Source organism: Scyliorhinus canicula, chromosome 24 (assembly GCF_902713615.1).
Source record: "Scyliorhinus canicula chromosome 24, sScyCan1.1, whole genome shotgun sequence".
In the NCBI taxonomy this organism is placed as follows: Eukaryota; Metazoa; Chordata; class Chondrichthyes; order Carcharhiniformes; family Scyliorhinidae; genus Scyliorhinus; species Scyliorhinus canicula.
Window position 1 is genome coordinate 9,368,657 of NC_052169.1, and position 16,093 is coordinate 9,384,749.

General features: G+C 52.0%; 1 protein-coding gene across 1 annotated transcript in view; it reads right to left on the reverse strand.

Moving 5' to 3' along the window:
• The window catches only part of LOC119956709 (synaptotagmin-2-like), a 76,837-nt gene that overhangs the window by 10,510 nt on the left and 50,234 nt on the right, over positions 1-16,093 (reverse strand). The window contains exon 2 of the mRNA XM_038784043.1: positions 5,830-6,734. Within this exon, the coding sequence (XP_038639971.1) occupies positions 5,830-6,734 (905 nt within the window). The remainder of the gene's footprint in view (positions 1-5,829; positions 6,735-16,093) is intronic.

The window sequence follows — 16,093 nt, forward strand, 5'->3', positions numbered from 1 at the left end:
TTCATTTGAAGCCGACTTGTGACAATAAGCGATTTTCATAATCTGTTGCTGAGCACTGCTTGCTTCAACTAGTGTTCAAATCTCTGCACGGTCTAGCTCCATCGCTATCTCTGTCACCTCCTCCAGTCCTACAGTGATCTGAGATCTCCACGCCTGTCCGATTCTAGTTATGTTGCGCAGCCACTGTATTCATCCCTCCTCCGTTGGAGGTCGTGCCTTCAGCTTCCTGGGCCCTAAGCTCTGGAGTCCCTCCATAAAGCTCTCCTCCACTGGGACCTTCCTTAAAACCAAACCGTGTGATCGAGGGTGTGGTTTAACGGGGAAAAAAGGCAGAGGCCCGTTTTTGGGGCGTTTCGCGGCACCTGCAGCTCCGAGAACGACCCTGCTATCAAACGGGACTCTGTAACGGGCAACCTGGTACCTAGGCACTGCCAGCCTGGGTGGTAGTGCCAAGGTGCCTGGGTGGCAGTGTTTGTGCCAGGGTACCCCGCACATCTTTGAGTTGTGGGGGCAGACGCGGGGAGAATGTGAAAACTCCACACGGACAGTGGCCCGGGGTCGTGATGGAACCCGGGTCCTCGGCGCCGTGAGGCAGCAGTGTTAACCACTTTGGCAACGTGTTGCGGCTTCTTGCGAGATTTAATGGCCTCGCTGTGTCACCGAGTTGGGCGACGAGGCCGTTTGATCACGCCCTGAGCCTTTCAACCCCTTTTTAATAATCTTTATTGTCGCAAGTGGGCTTACATTAACACTGCAATGAAGTTACTGTGAAAATCCCCTTGTTGCCACATTCTGGTTATAAAGGGAGCAGTTGTTCAGAATATCCCATGGGGGAGGTTGGGGAAGGAGGATGGGAGAGGGTCAATGGGTGAAGCATGAGGGCAAAGGAGAGTTAAAGAAACATGCAGGGCCCGGATTATTTAGAACATAGAACATACAGTGCAGAAGGAGGCCATTCGGCCCATCGAGTCTTAACCGACCCACATACATACAGCACAGGAACAGGCCCTTCGGCCTTCCAAGCCTGTACCACCCTTGGCCCAGCACTTCCTAGTGCCGTATCCCTCAATACCCATCCTATCCAGTGCAGAAGGAGGCCATTCGGCCCATCGAGTCTTAACCGACCCACTTAAGCCCTCACTTCCACCCTACCCCCTTAATCCAATAACCCCTCCTAACCTTTTTGGACACTAAGTGCAATTTATCACGGCTAATCCACCTAACTTGCACGTCTTTGGACTGTGGGAGGAAACCGGAGCACCCGGAGGAAACCCACGGAGACACGGGCAGACTCCGCACAGACAGTGACACAGCGGGGAATCGAACCTGGGACCCTGGCGCTGTGAAGCCACAGCGTTATCCACTTGTTCTGCCCAATTTGTATCATTGTTTGTTTGTTGTGAATGTAGTTTTAGCTGTGGGCTGTTTAACTTGGGTCTGACTGCGCTAACTGATGGATTCATCATCGCTTCCAGCAGGAAAATCAATCAGGCAGCAAGAAAAGTCAATCTCAGCTGCCTCGAACCCAGCCAGAGTTCCTGCTAGGCGAGGCTGGCCCAGCAAACATGGAAAACAAAAGGCGTGAGGAAAATATCTGCGTAATGCCCACCTGCAGCGTCCTGGTGCTGTAGCTGCCAGTTCCAGCTGAGTCCTGACCTGCTACCCACTTCCCAGACCATCCACCCGTTCCCTGTCTCAGCCCCTTGACTCGATCCTTGCCTCCCTATCCAGTGGCTGTACCTCAGCTCTCACCTTACATTCCACCCATGACCTGAGATGATTTCCCCAGGACCTCGCCAGTTTCTCTAAAGCGGATTTCTCACTGATTTGCAAAGTCCGCTTGATTTGGTGGGTTATCTATTCACGGGATGTGGGTGTCGCTGGCTGGGTCAGCATGTGTTGCCCATCCCTAATTGCCCTACAACTGAGAATCCCGCTGGGCCAGTGCAACGGGGCAGTTCAGACTCAAGCACGTTGCTGTGGGTCTGGAGTCACGTGCCGGCCAGACCGGGTAGGGATGACAGATCTCTTTCCCTAAAGGACGTCAGTGAGCCAGAGAACGTCATAGAATCTACAGTGCAGAAGGAGGCCATTCGGCCCATCGAGTCTGCACCGGCCCTTGGAAAGAGCACCACACCCAAGCCCACACCTCCACCCTATTCCCCCATAACCCAACCTAACCTTTTTGGACGCTAAGGGGAAATTTAGCACGGCCAATCCACCTAACCCGCACATCTTTGGACACTGAGGGACAATTCATCACGGCCAATCCACCTAACCCGCGCATCTTTGGACTTGTGGGAGGAAACCGGAGCACCCGGAGGAAACCGACGCAGACACGGGGAGAACGTGCAGACTCCGCATAGACAGTGGCCCAGCGGGTAATCGAACCTGGGACCCTGGCCCTGTGAGGAAATAGTGCTAACCACTGTGCTACCGTGCTGCCCGTGGTAGGTATTTATAACAATCCACGGCCAGTAGAATAGTTTTATATTCCAGATTTATTCAGTGAATTTAAATTCCGCCAGCGACCAAGGTGGGATTTGATCCCGTGTCGCTAAACTATTAGGTTGGATCTCAGGGTTACTAGTCCAGCGACATTACCCTCTTTTGAGTAAAACAGTTAATCACTTAAAATAAATCAGTGGTCAAATGGTTTGCTCCTGCTCCTATTTTCTACGGTTCTATGGGAAGTATCTCTGGACAGGGATAGGATCGGGAAGGGTAGAGGGCAGCACGGTACACAGTGGTTAGCACTGTTGCTTCACAGCTCCAGGGTCCCGGGTTTGATTCCTGGCTTGGGTCACTGTCTGTGCGGAGTCTGCACATCCTCCCCGTGTCTGCGTGGGTTTCCTCCGGGTGCTCCGGTTTCCTCCCACAAGCCCTGAAAGACGTGCTTGTTAGGTGAATTGGACATTCTGAATTCTCCCTCTGTGTACCCGAACAGGCGCTGGAATGTGGCGACTGGGGGATTTTCACAGTAACTTCATTGCAGTGTTGTAAGCCGACTTCTGACAATAATAAAGATTATTATTAAAAGAGTGGAAACCAAAGTTTATTCTGAAAGTTGGTTTCACAATAAAACAGTTGTGAACCATCAGAATGGCTTCTGCTGCCTCTTCCCAGGAAATGGAGGTTCACCCCCCCCCCCCCCCCCCCCCCGCTCTCCCCAATGTACTAAAGCTCACATCAACGGATTCTACTTATTGTCGTGCTCTCTGAGGACCCGCGTGGCGTGGTCAGACTCACGGCGCTGGTGCTGAACTAAGATTTTCATCTGCCTGTTCAGGGGGACATTGCACATCCCAGGGACGTGCTGAAGCAACACAGCAGGCTAAATGGCTGTTCAGCTGACGGGGGCGTCGCAGTTGCGGACTGGGGGTTGTTGCAAAACGGCAATCGTTGCGGAGATCTTCCATTGATGGGGAGAATGTCGAGACCCGACGAAGCGTCACTGGGGGGATTCTGACTTTCTGAATTAGGGCGGCACGGTGGCGCAGTGGTTAGCACCGCTGCCTCACAGCGCCAGGCGCCCGGGCTCGATTCTGTCCTTGGGTTACCCTCTGTGTGGAGTTTGTACGTTCTCCCCGTGTGTGCGTGGGTTTCCTCCGGTTTCCTCCCACAGTCCAAAGATGTGCAGGTCAGGTGGACTGGCCGTGATCAGTTGCAACTCGGTGTTACAAGAATAGGGCAGGGTGGGTCAGGGAGTGGACAGGGGTAGGGTGCTCTTTCGGAGGATTGGTGAAGATTTGATGGGCAGAATGGCCTCCTTCTGCACTGTAGGGATTCTGTGATTTCGATGAATGGATTGTTGCAGTGAGCATACATTGCATCAAAGTGATCCGACTTCAGTAAATATTAACCTGGCTCAAATACTACGGCCTTGACATTATTACAGTGATTGTGGCAAGTGTGAGGGACTCACAGAGGTCCAGTCTGGATGAAGGAAAGCCCTACAAAACAGGCATCGCTCTCTTGCAAGCCTCCCGTCCTTCCAGATGCTAATGGAGCTGCTGTGCACCAGCAGCTGCTGGTTTTGTTTCTGACACCGCGGCACGAACAACAACAGGACCGCCCATAATCAGTCCACACACGCAGTGTTTACTCTGCATTGCCGAGTCCTAACATCAGGTGCCGACAATGTGCTCCTGCATTAATATCCCAAACCATGTGGGGCTGATATTTATCTTCACTAATCTAGTGCCGGCCAGTTAAGCCTTCCCGTCGCCTCATTCAGCTCACGGCACGCAGAGCTGTTTGTCACTGTGGCTCCCACCGAGGAGAATCAAACTGAACGAATATGTCAGCCCTTGTTGATTTCGAATGGAAATGTCACCTTGGTAAAGGGATAAATGTTGAATATTGCTGGAAAGTGAGACGTGTTGCGGAAGCTTTTCATTCTGCACTCATTTGGGCAGCCCGGTAGCACAGTGGATAGCACAATTGCTTCACAGCTCCAGGGTCCCAGGTTGGATTCCCCGCCGGGTCACTGTCTGCGCGGCGTCTGCACGTCCTTCCCGTGTGTGCGTGGGTTTCCTCCGGGTGCTCCGGTTTCCTCCCACAGTCCAAAGATGTGCAGGTTAGGTGGATTGGCCAGGCTAAATTGCCCTTAGTGTCGAAAATTGCTCTTCGTGTTGGGTGGGGTTACTGGGTTATGGGGATAGGGTGGAGGTGTTAACCTTGGGTAGGGTGCTCTTTCCAAGAGCCGGTGCAGACTCGATGGGCCGAATGGCCTCCTTCTGCACTGTAAATTCTATGTATCTATGTGTCTGCGTGGGTTTCCTCCGGGTGCCCTGGTTTCCTCCCACAGTCCAAATATGTGCGGGTTAGGTGGATTGGCCGTGCTAAATTGCCCCTTGGTGCCCAAAAAGGTTAAGTGGGGGTTACTGGGCTACGGGGATAGGGTAGATATGTGGGCTTGAGTAGGGCGCTCTTTGTAAGGGCTGGTGCAGACTCGATGGGCCGAATGGCCTCCTTCTGCACTGTAAATTCTACGATTCTATGATTCATCATCAGGGCGTACACGGGAATGGCAGATTTCAATCACAACAATTTACGCTACAGGAAAAAAGGGTACTGATTGGTTGATTGGCTTACGTGTTGCCATGGAGAAATCAGTGGGGAACTATAGGTGCCCCAGACTCCTGGTAATTCAAAAATGGTGCGGGGCTTGAACATGTTTTGTTCTGGCTTCGGCTGAAGTTACTGTGAAAAGCCCCTCGTCGCCACATTCCGACGCTTGTTCGGGTACACAGAGGGAGAATTCAGAATGTCCAATTCACGTCTTTCGGGACTTGTGGGAGGAAACCGGAGCGCCCGGAGGAAACCCACGCAGACACGGGGAGAACGTGCAGACTCCGCACAGACAGTGACCCAAGCCGCAAATTGAACCTGGGACCCTGGCATGCGAAACAACAGTGCTAACCACTGTGCTGACGTCCTGTCCTTTGGGTTGTGGGGGTGAAACCCACGCAGACACGGGGAGAATGTGCAAACTACACGCAAAAGGGTTTCAAATGCTTCATTCTGGGAACGGTATCTCCGACAGTGCAGCATTCCCATGGTACTATAGGGCAAATTTCAGGATTATTTTAGCTCAGGTCTTTGGAGTGGGACGTGAACTCACAACCTTGTGGCTCGAGAGACGAGAACGTGACCCAACTGAGTCCTGTTTTTTTTAGATTAAGCGCTAGCCAGCAGGGGGATGGACTCTGAGAGTCGATCATTCTGGCCGCAAACACAGATGGAGTAACTAAATCATGCCACCCTTGCCCTCCTGCCCAAACATTTAACGTTGAGCCCACACAACCAGCTATTGGAGCCTCTTACCTTTTTGAGCTTTGTCTTGGAGGAGGTGAGTTCCCTGGTGTAGGTCGTGGGGACATCCAGCTTCCAGTCTCCCTGCTCACAGGCAAAAAGCACCTCGCCAACAAAAGTGTCTTTAAAATTGTGAAACTCTTTGATATAGGCGGCAAAGCGAAGGGTGAAGCACCTGATCTCCTCCAAGGTGTATCCGGAGAATTGAAAGCTCTCTCGGTATTCCGGATTCAGGCTCTTCCTGCGGACGGCGGTCTGCTGTGGTTCCATGAATCTCGGGAGCAGGTAGACCTTCATGTAGGAGTCGCAGCTGGTGCCGAATTTCTTGGGCAGTTTGGTGATGCCCAGGACTGCCACCGTCAAGGTGGCCTCATAAGCAGAGTAGAAGAGCGTGAAGTGCAGCAGAGGTCTCTGTTTCGTCTTAGCGCCCGCCAGCTCGTCAGGCGTGGTCTGGGAATGGCCCAACCTGGGGCCCAAGGTCTTGGAAGCTGCGCTTCGAAAGGTGCCGTGTTCAGTGAAGAGGGAGCAGTCACCCGAGACCGTGCAGCGCCGCTCCAGGATTCTCCTGGTTTTGCTGACCAGGCCGGCTTTCTGGACGGGGGGAATGAACGGAAGAGAGGCTCTGCCATGGGGGCCAGGTGTGTAGTGGGCATCAGGCTCAAAGTCTGCCAGGGCGCTCACATCGCATGCCGGGTAGTCCAAGGCCAGGCCATGTACCTCCTCATACTGCTGCTTGATGGGCGAGCTGGTATTCCCCGGCAAAGGCAAGCTGGTGTCCATCACGATGCGCTCCAATGCCTGGTCTTTGCTGTCGGCGTAACTCCGCTGTTTTCCTCTCCGCCAACAGATTGCGCAGCCAACGATCAGACAGAAGCAGAGAAAGGCAAGGCCAGCTCCAAGGAGCACCTGCAGATGCACTGAACCAAAACAGAGATGTTAATCACAAAATCACAGAATGATATAATGCACAAGGGCCCTTCAGCCCATCCAGTCTGCACCGTCGCGTGAAAAACACCTGACCTGCCCACCTAATCCCATTGACCAAGACTTGGCCCATAGACTGTTGAATGTTATGGCGTGCCAAGTGCTCATCAAGGTCCGTTTTAAAGGATGTGAGGCAACCCGCCTCTACCACCCTCCCAGGCAGTGCGTTCCACAACATCACTACCCTCTGGGGAAAAATATTTCCCACAAATCCTCCCCTAAACCTCCTGCCCCTCACCTTGAACTTGTGTCCCCTCGTATTTGACCCTTCAACTAAGGCAATATCTACTCCCTATCCACCCTGCCCCTCATAATCTTGTACACCTCAATCAGGTGCCCCTCAATCTTCTCTGCTCCAGCGAAAATAACCCAAGCCTATCTTCATAAATTAAATGTTCCATCCCAGGCAACATCCTGGTGAATCGCCTCTGCACCCACTCCAGTGCAATCACATCCTTCCTATAATGTGGTGACCAGAATTGCACACAGTCCTCCAGCTGTGGCCTCACCAAAGTTCGATACAGCTCCAACGTGACCTCCCTGCTTTTGTAATCCATGCCTAGATTGACAAAGGTAAGTGACCCATATGCCTTTTTCATCACCCTATTAACCTGTCCTTCTGCCATCAGAGATCTATGGACACGCCAAGGTTCCTTTGTTCCTCGGAACTTCCCAGTGTTAGGCCATTCATTGACTACTTCCTTGTCACATTACTCCTTCCAAAGTGTATCACCTCACACTTTTCAGGATTAAATTCCATCTGCCACTTTTCTGTCCATTTGACCATCCCGTCCACATCTTCCTGTAACCAAGACACTCAGCCTCACTGTTAACCACCCGGCCAATCTTTGTGTCATCCTCAAACTTACTGATCCTACTCCTCCCCCTGCATAGTCATCTATGTAATTTATATAAATGACAAATAATAGGGGACCCAGCACAGATCCCTGTGGTACACCACAGGACACTGGCTTTCAGTCACTAAAGCAGCCGTCTGTCATCGCCCTCTGTCTCCTGCAGCCAAGCCAATTTTGAATCCTCCTTATCAAGTTACCCTGTATCCCATGTGCATTTGCCTTCTTTACACATCTCCCATGTGGGACCTTATCAAAGGCTTTGCTGAAATCCAAGTAAACTGCATCAACTGCACTACACTCATCTGTTCACATGCTCACAAAATTCAATCAAATTTGTTCGGCAGGGGGGCAGCACGGTGGCCTAGTGGTTAGCACAACCGCCTCACGGCGCTGAGGTCCCAGGTTCGATCCCGGCTCTGGGTCACTGTCCGTGTGGAGTTTGCACATTCTCCCCGTGTCTGCATGGGTTTCGTCCCCACAACCCAAAAAAAAATGTGCAGAGTAGGTGGATTGGCCACGCTAAATTGCCCCTTAACTGGAAAAAATAATTGGGTACGCTAAATTATTATTTTTTTAAAAACTATTTCCCACCTCAACCAACCCCCTTGCCTCTATCTTTCCCTTTACCCCACCCCTCTCCTATCTGGTGACAGCTTAATTTGCCCCTTAATTGGAAAAAATAATTGGGTAATCTAAATTTATAAAAAAAAAAAAATTTGTTCGGCATGACCTCCCTCTGACAAAGCCATGCTGGCTATTCCTGATCAAACCCTGCCCCTCCAAGTGGAGATAGATTCTCTCCGCCAGTATTTTCTCCAATAGTTTCACTACCACTGACGTGAGACTCACGGGTCTGTATTTCCCTGGCGTATCTCTATAACCTTTCCTACATGGTGGGACCACATTAGCTGTTCTCCAGTCCTCTGGCACCTCCACCAAGGCCAGAGAGGAATTACAAATTTGGGTTAGAGCCCCTGCAAACTCCTCCCTCACTTCCCACAGCATCCTGGGACACGATTCATCTGACGGGGGGATTTGTCCACTTTTAAGCCTGCCAACACCTCCAACAAGCAAAGTACTGTACACACCCCTGTCAGCATTAACGGGGCCGAGGTGGAGATGGTTAGCAGTTTCAAATTCCTGGGGGTGCACATCTCCAAAAATCTATCCTGGTCCACTCACGTCGACGCTATCACCAAGAAAGCACAGCAGTGCCTGTACTTCCTCAGGAAACTAAGAAAATTCAGCATGTCCACATTAACTCTTACCAACTTTTACAGATGCACCACAGAAAGCATCCTATCGGGCTGCATCACAGCCTGGTATGGCAACTGCTCGGCTCAAGACCACAAGAAACTTCAGAGAGTCGTGAACACCGCCCAGTCCATCACACACACCTGCCTCCATTGACTCTATCTACACCTCCCGCTGCCTGGGGAAAGCGGGCAGCATTATCAAAGACCCCTCCCACCCGGCTTACTCACTCTTCCAACTTCTTCCATCGGGCAGGGGATACAGAAGTCTGAGAACACGCACGGACAGAGTCAAAAACAGCTTCTTCCCCGCTGTTACCAGACTCCTAAATGACCCTCTTATGGACTGACCTCATTAACACTACACCCCAGTATTCTTCACCCGATGCCGGTGTTTATATAGTCACATTGTGTATCTTGTGTTGCCCTATTATGTATTTTCTTTTCTTTTCATGTACTTAATGATCTGTTGAGCTGCTCGCAGAAAAATACTTTTCACTGTACCTCGTAACACGTGACAATAATCAAATCCAATCCAATACCTTGTCACTCCCTCTGACGATTTGTTTAAGAACCTCAGAATGTCTCTCCCCGTGTTCTATAATGAGCTCTATAATGAGCACCACTGTAAACGTTCACTCCCTCCACCTACTTCAACAGTCGCCCCATCCAGGGCCGGCCCAAGGTACTGGCAACTCGGGCAGTCGCCCGGGGCGCCATGTGTAAGGGGGCGCCAGAGACTCGGGTCCCGCGCATGCGCACTTGGGCCGGTGCCAACCAGCGCATGCGCGGTGGCCGCCCTCCCCAGGGCGGCCCACTCTGCCCCCCCTCCTCAGTCCGCCCCTCCGTCCGCCCCCACCCCCCCCTCCGGCCCCCCCCCCCCCTCCGCCTCCGCCCCCCCCGTCCGCCCCCCCCCACCCCCGCCTCGGCCCCGACCCCGCCCCGGCCCAGACCCCGCCTCGGCCCCGCCCCCCCGCCTTGGCCCCCCCCCCCCCGCCTCGCCCCCCCGCCTCTCCCCACCCCCCCCACCTCGGCCCCGCTCCCCCCCCACCTCGGCCCCCCCCCACCTCGGCCCCGCCCCCCCGCCTCGGCCCCCCCCCGCCTCAGCCCCCCCCGCCTCGGCCCCGCCCCCCCACCTCGGCCCCGCTCCCCCCCGCCTCGGCCCCGCCCCCCCCGCCTCGGCCCCCCCCGCCTCAGCCCCCCCGCCTCGGCCCCGCGCCCCCGCCCGCCTCGGCCCCGCCCCCCCCCCGCCTCGGCCACCCCCGGCCCCCGAACGGCGCTGAAGTTCAGCTTGCCCGGGGCGCCAGCAACCCTAGGGCCGGCGCTGGCCCCATCCACCACAATAAACATTCACCACCTTCAACATTCACTCCCTCCACCACCGGTGCCCAGGGGCAGCTGTGTGTACCATCTACAAGACGCACTGCAGCATATCAATGGCGCCTCAGGCACGCCCCTTCCACACCCGGGACCACCACCATCCAGCAGGACAAGGGCAGCAGACATGTGGGAACGCCACCACTTGCAAGTTGCCCTCCAAGCCACACACTATCCTGGCTTGGAAATCACTGTTTCTTCACTGTGGCTGGGTGGAAACCAAGGCACTCCCTCCCTAACAGCACTGCGGGTGTACCTACAGTCTACATGGACTGCAACGGCTCAAGAAGGCGGCTCACCACCACCTTCTCAAGGGCAATAAATCCTGTCCGAGTCAGCGATGCCCGCAAATATTAAACAAAAGGGGCCTCACGGTAGCATGGTGGTTAGCATCAATGCTTCACAGCTCCAGGGTCCCAGGTTCGATTCCCGGCTGGGTCACTGTCTGTGTGGAGTCTGCACGTCCTGCCCGTGTGTGCGTGGGTTTCCTCCGGGTGCTCCGGTTTCCTCCCACAGTCCAAAGATGTGCGGGTTAGGTGGATTGGCCATGCTAAAATTGCCCGCAGTGTAAGGTTAATGGGGGGATTGTTGGGTTACGGGTATACGGGTTACGTGGGTTTAAGTAGGGTGATCATTGCTCGGCACAACATCGAGGGCCGAAGGGCCTGTTCTGTGCTGTACTGTTCTAAAACACAGCACCTTTCACATGAGCCCCCATCACCCAACCATTTGGAAATGTCAACGGATATTTGTAGCTTGTCAAAGATGACTCTGTTTCAGATATTCAAAAGCAATCGCTCTTCAAAGGAAAAATCAGTTGACAAATACTGAGAAACGTTACTTACAAATTGGGGCTCATCTTACCATGGCTACGTCGGTCCCTTCAATGTGAAATGTGTCAATGTGCTTTACGGAACTATTGAGACTGAGTCACGTAAGGAGATTTACGGACAGGTGACCAAACGGAAATAGATTTTATGGAACGTCTTGTTGGTGGTGTGAGAGTTTGAGAGGTGGAGAGGTTTAGGGAGTGAATTCCATGGCGTAGGTCCTAGGCAGGGGCAGGCACCTTTGATGGATTCATCCCAATCAGGGCTGCGCAGGAGTTTAGACTGGAGGAGCTCCGGTATCCTGGGAAGTTGTGTGGCTGAAGGAGATAACAGGAATATTTTGCACTTGACTATTCATGCTCACGAGCATCACAGATTTTAAACACTCCATCTTTGGTGTCCATTTCATCAGTTGCCTGGGCCTCAGCTCGAAATTCCCAGCCTAAACCTCTCCATCTCTATCCTTCTTTCCTCCTTAAAGACATCCTTTAAAGGGGCAGCATGGTGGCACAGTGGTTAGCATTGCTGCCTACGGCACTGACGACCCGGGTTCGAATCCCGACCCTGGGTCACTGTCCGTGTGGAGTTTGCACGTTCTCCCCGTGTCTGCGTGGGTTTCGCCCCCACAACCCAAAGATGTGCAGATTAGGTGAATTGGCCACGCTAAATTGCCCCTTAATTGGAAAAAATAATTGGGTACTCTAAATTTAAAAAAAAAAGACATCCTTTAATACCGACAGGCGGAATTTTCCCACTGGTTTGATTTTCCACTCCAGCCAGTCAATGAACTTTAGAATGGATTGGACACATTTTCCCAATCACACCCTTTGCGTGACGGGTCCGGGAAACACAGCCCTCCCTTTACCAAGCTTTTAGTAATCTGCAGTCATATTGCACTCAGTGTCTAATGTTGCTTCCTAATTCTCTTGTGAAGGGCCATGCGGAATTTTACTACATTAAAGGTGCGATATAAATACAAGTTGTTGTTCGAACCATCCAACTCTGACAGAAGGAGGCCATTCTGCCCATCGAATCTGCACCGACCCTCTGAAAGAGCATTCTATCTAGGCCCACTCCTGCCGCTCTATCCCCGTAACCTTATCTAACCTGCACATCTTTGGGGTGGGGTGTGGGAGGAAACCGGAGCACCAGGAGGAAACCCACGCAGACACGGGGAGAACGAGCAAACTCCACACGGACAGTCACCCAAGGCCAGAATTGAGCCCTGTCTTCGGCAGGAAAGGTCGGCAAATCACCGCCCTACGTGTAACGCCATTTTCTAACTGGGCAGCGCCATTTTGTTCACAAAGTCCCAAAGCCTTCCCTTGTCAGCGCAAACCTGGAGTCTAAACCGACACAAAACAAGCTCAGAAAAGTCTCTGGCTGGGATTTCTCAGCCCCTCGCGCTGGTGGAATCTTCCTGTCCCTCTGGCTGTCCAGCTGCATCAGCTGTGACGAAACCCGTGTGCTGGACCCGCAAAATCCCAGCCTCTGTATTTGTACTCTATTGGCTAACAGCCCTGGATTGTCGTCATCCTGCAGAATATCAGAACCCATTCACTTTGAAGCAATCCTGCAGGCTTCATTCTCATTAGAATCCAAAGGGTGCAGAAGGAGGCCATTCGGCCCACCGGGTCTGCACCGACCCTCCAGAAGAGCACCCTAACTAGGCCCACTACCCCACCACATCCCCATAACCCCATCTAATCTGCACATCTTTGGACACTGGGGGGAAATTCTAACATGGCCAATCCACCTAACCTGCCCATCTTTGGACTGTGGGAGGAAACCGGAGTACATCGAACATAGAACAGGCCCTTCGGCCCTCAATGTTGTGCCGAGCCATGATCACCCTACTCAAACCCACGTATCCACCCTATACCCGTAACCCAACAGCCCCCCCCCTTAACCTTACTTTTATTAGGACACTACGGGCAATTTAGCATGGCCAATCCACCTAACCCGCACATCTTTGGACTGTGGGAGGAAACCGGAGCACCCGGAGGAAACCCACGCACACAGGGGGAGGACTCCACACAGACAGTGACCCAGCCGGGAATCGAACCTGGGACCTTGGAGCTGTGAAGCATTTATGCTAACCACCATGCCACCATTCCACCCATAAGAAGATGCCTTCCTTAAATAATTCACTTAAACATGCAATTGAAGAATCTGTGCTTTCTCTTAAGATGGGGAGACCCGACGTAGTCACTGGACTAGTCATCCAGACACCCAGGCTAACGCTCTGGGGTCACAGGTTCAAATCCCACCACGGCAGCTGGTGGAATTGAAAATGAATTAATAAATCTTGAATCGAAGAGCTTGTCTCAGTGACAGCGGCCATAAAACCATCATCAATTGTCACAGAAACCCATCTGTTTCACTTCAGGGGGAGGAAATCTGCCATACTTACCCGGCCTGGCCTACCTGTGAGTCCAGACCCACAGCATTGCGGCTGACTCTTAACAGCCCTCTGACCAAGGACCGTGAATGCTTTTATCGCCGTTTGAAGCACGGGATCAAGTCACAGACGTTGAAAGATGGGTTTGGTGCGTCTCCACTGGAGTATCACCTGATGATTTGGTGACATTGTGCATCGTAGCTGATGGAACTGCATAATGAGCCATTAATTTACAGCATATCCCTATAAACTGTATTGGCCTCTTCAGTTAAAGCACTCTGTAGTATAAGGGTCTGGCCCATTGAGGGTTAATGTGTGGCTGGGTACAGTGCCGCCCACACCATGATGCAAGAAGGCACATGACCCAGAACTTGAGCAGTGACGTTCGCAGACTTTGGCATGGCGATAGCCGTTGCCTAACCCTTTACGGTATATATGTATCTAGTTACAAGTAGCTAATAAAGACTTCTTGTTAACCACTGAAGGCAACTTCTGTAACCAACACCCTCCCAACACTTTCAAAAGGGAAATGGACAGATTCCTACATCAATAGTTCTCCCCCGTGTCTGCGTGGGTTTCCTCCGGGTGCTCCGGTTTCCTCCCACAGTGCAAAGATGTGCAGGTTAGGTGGGTTGGCCATGCCAAATTGCCCTTAGTGTCCAAAAAGGTTAGGTGGGGTTACTGGGCTACGGGGGTGGGGTGGAGGCCTAGCCTTAAGTGGGGAGCTCTTTCCAAAGAGCCGGTGCAGACTAGATGGGCCGAATGGCCTCCTTCGGCACTGCAAATTCTATGAATAGGACGTTAAAGAGTGAGTACAAGGCAGGAGGCAAGGAGTGAAAGTTATTTTTGCTGGCCCTAAGCATGGCGATGCTCAAGGGAGTGAGTGCGTTGGGAAATCCTGAGGTCGTGAATGGTGTTACATCTGGGTGCTCATTCAGAGGGTCGGTGCAGACTCGATGGGCCGAATGGCCTCTTTCTGCACCGTAGGGATTCTATGATAAATTCGATATTTGAAGTGACAGATGACAGATTGACCAGATGGACATGCTTGGATCCCATTTTGTTTTAACATATATCGTATGCTTTTATATGTATGGTTTATTCCTTACTATAAAATAGGCTTTATTTTGCTTTGCATTCAAAGTTTCGAATCATAAGACCATAGAATTGTACAGCTCTGTGAAGGTCATTCAGCCGACTGTGCTTCCCTGATTGTTTTAGTCCCTTTCTCCATTTCAGATTTTTCAACCTTGACAATGCCTCTTGATTCTCAGTGGAAGGTTTACATTTAAATACAACTGGTTGCTGTTGCGTTACCATTATCTATCTACTTCCCCAATAATACGTGATATGAATCCTGCTCCCAACTCTATTTTCACAGGGGGGGGGGGGCGATAAAAAGTAATGGAGACTTGGCCTTTCCTGGAACCCTCCTTTGATTGAGGGAGGGGGGCAGTGGGCGAAGGTGCTTACACCGCCCCTCTCCTTCCTGTAGCCACCTCCTACCTGGGGATCTGCTGCCATGGTGTGCCACACTCGCCTGCACTGCCCCAACCTCACACATCCACTGTATCTCATCTGCAACCACTATGTAACGCCTGTTAATCAACTACATGTTGATTAACATGCTCCGCTCGCTTAACACAGCTCCGCTCGCTTAGCACACTGGGCTAAATCGCTGGCTTTTAAAGCAGACCAAGACAGGCCAGCGGCACGGTTCAATTCCCGTACCAGCCTCCCCGAACAGGCGCCGGAACGTAGTGACTAAGGGCTTTTCACAGTAAATTAATTGAAGCCTACTCGTGACAATAAGTGATTTGCATTTCATTTCATTACCAGGGGCTGTTTAGCACAGGGCTAAATCGCTGGCTTTGAAAGCAGACCGAGAACGGTTCAATTCCCGTCCCAGCCTCCCCGAACAGGTGCCGGAATGTAGCGACTTGGGACTTTTCACAGTAACTTCATTTGAAGCCTACTCGTGACAATAAGCGATTTTCATGTAGTTCAACCCCTCTTTCTGCTACCCTCCACTTTGCACCCGAGAAGGGATCTCTGCCATTTTTTTGGTTTGATCAAATAGCTAAAATACTGACACTTTTTAAGATTGATCTCGATATCGGGAGCACCTCTTCAATTGATCGAATTCTATAAACAAATTTCTTGGTGTCCACATTTCCAAGACCTTTACTGTAATGATATGCAGTCGGCAGTACGATGGCGCGGTGGTTAGCACTGTTGCCTCACAATGCTGAGGACCCAGGTTCGCTCCCGGCTCTGGGTCACTGTCTGTGTGGAGTTTGCAGATTCTCCCTGTGTCTGCGTGGGTTTCACCCCCCACAACCCAAAGATGTGCAGGTTAGGTGGATTGGCCACGCCAAATTGCCCCATAATTGGAAAAACATAATCGGGTACACTAAATTTATTTTAAAAAATGAACGGTATGCAGCAACAATGTACATAAAAGTGAAGATAGCCTCCGACCACTAGGTGTCATGCAAGAGGACAAGGGCACTGGAACCTGACAGAAGCAGTCATGATCAGAGTTACAGGAGCTGTTAGTAGCATGGTTAGGAG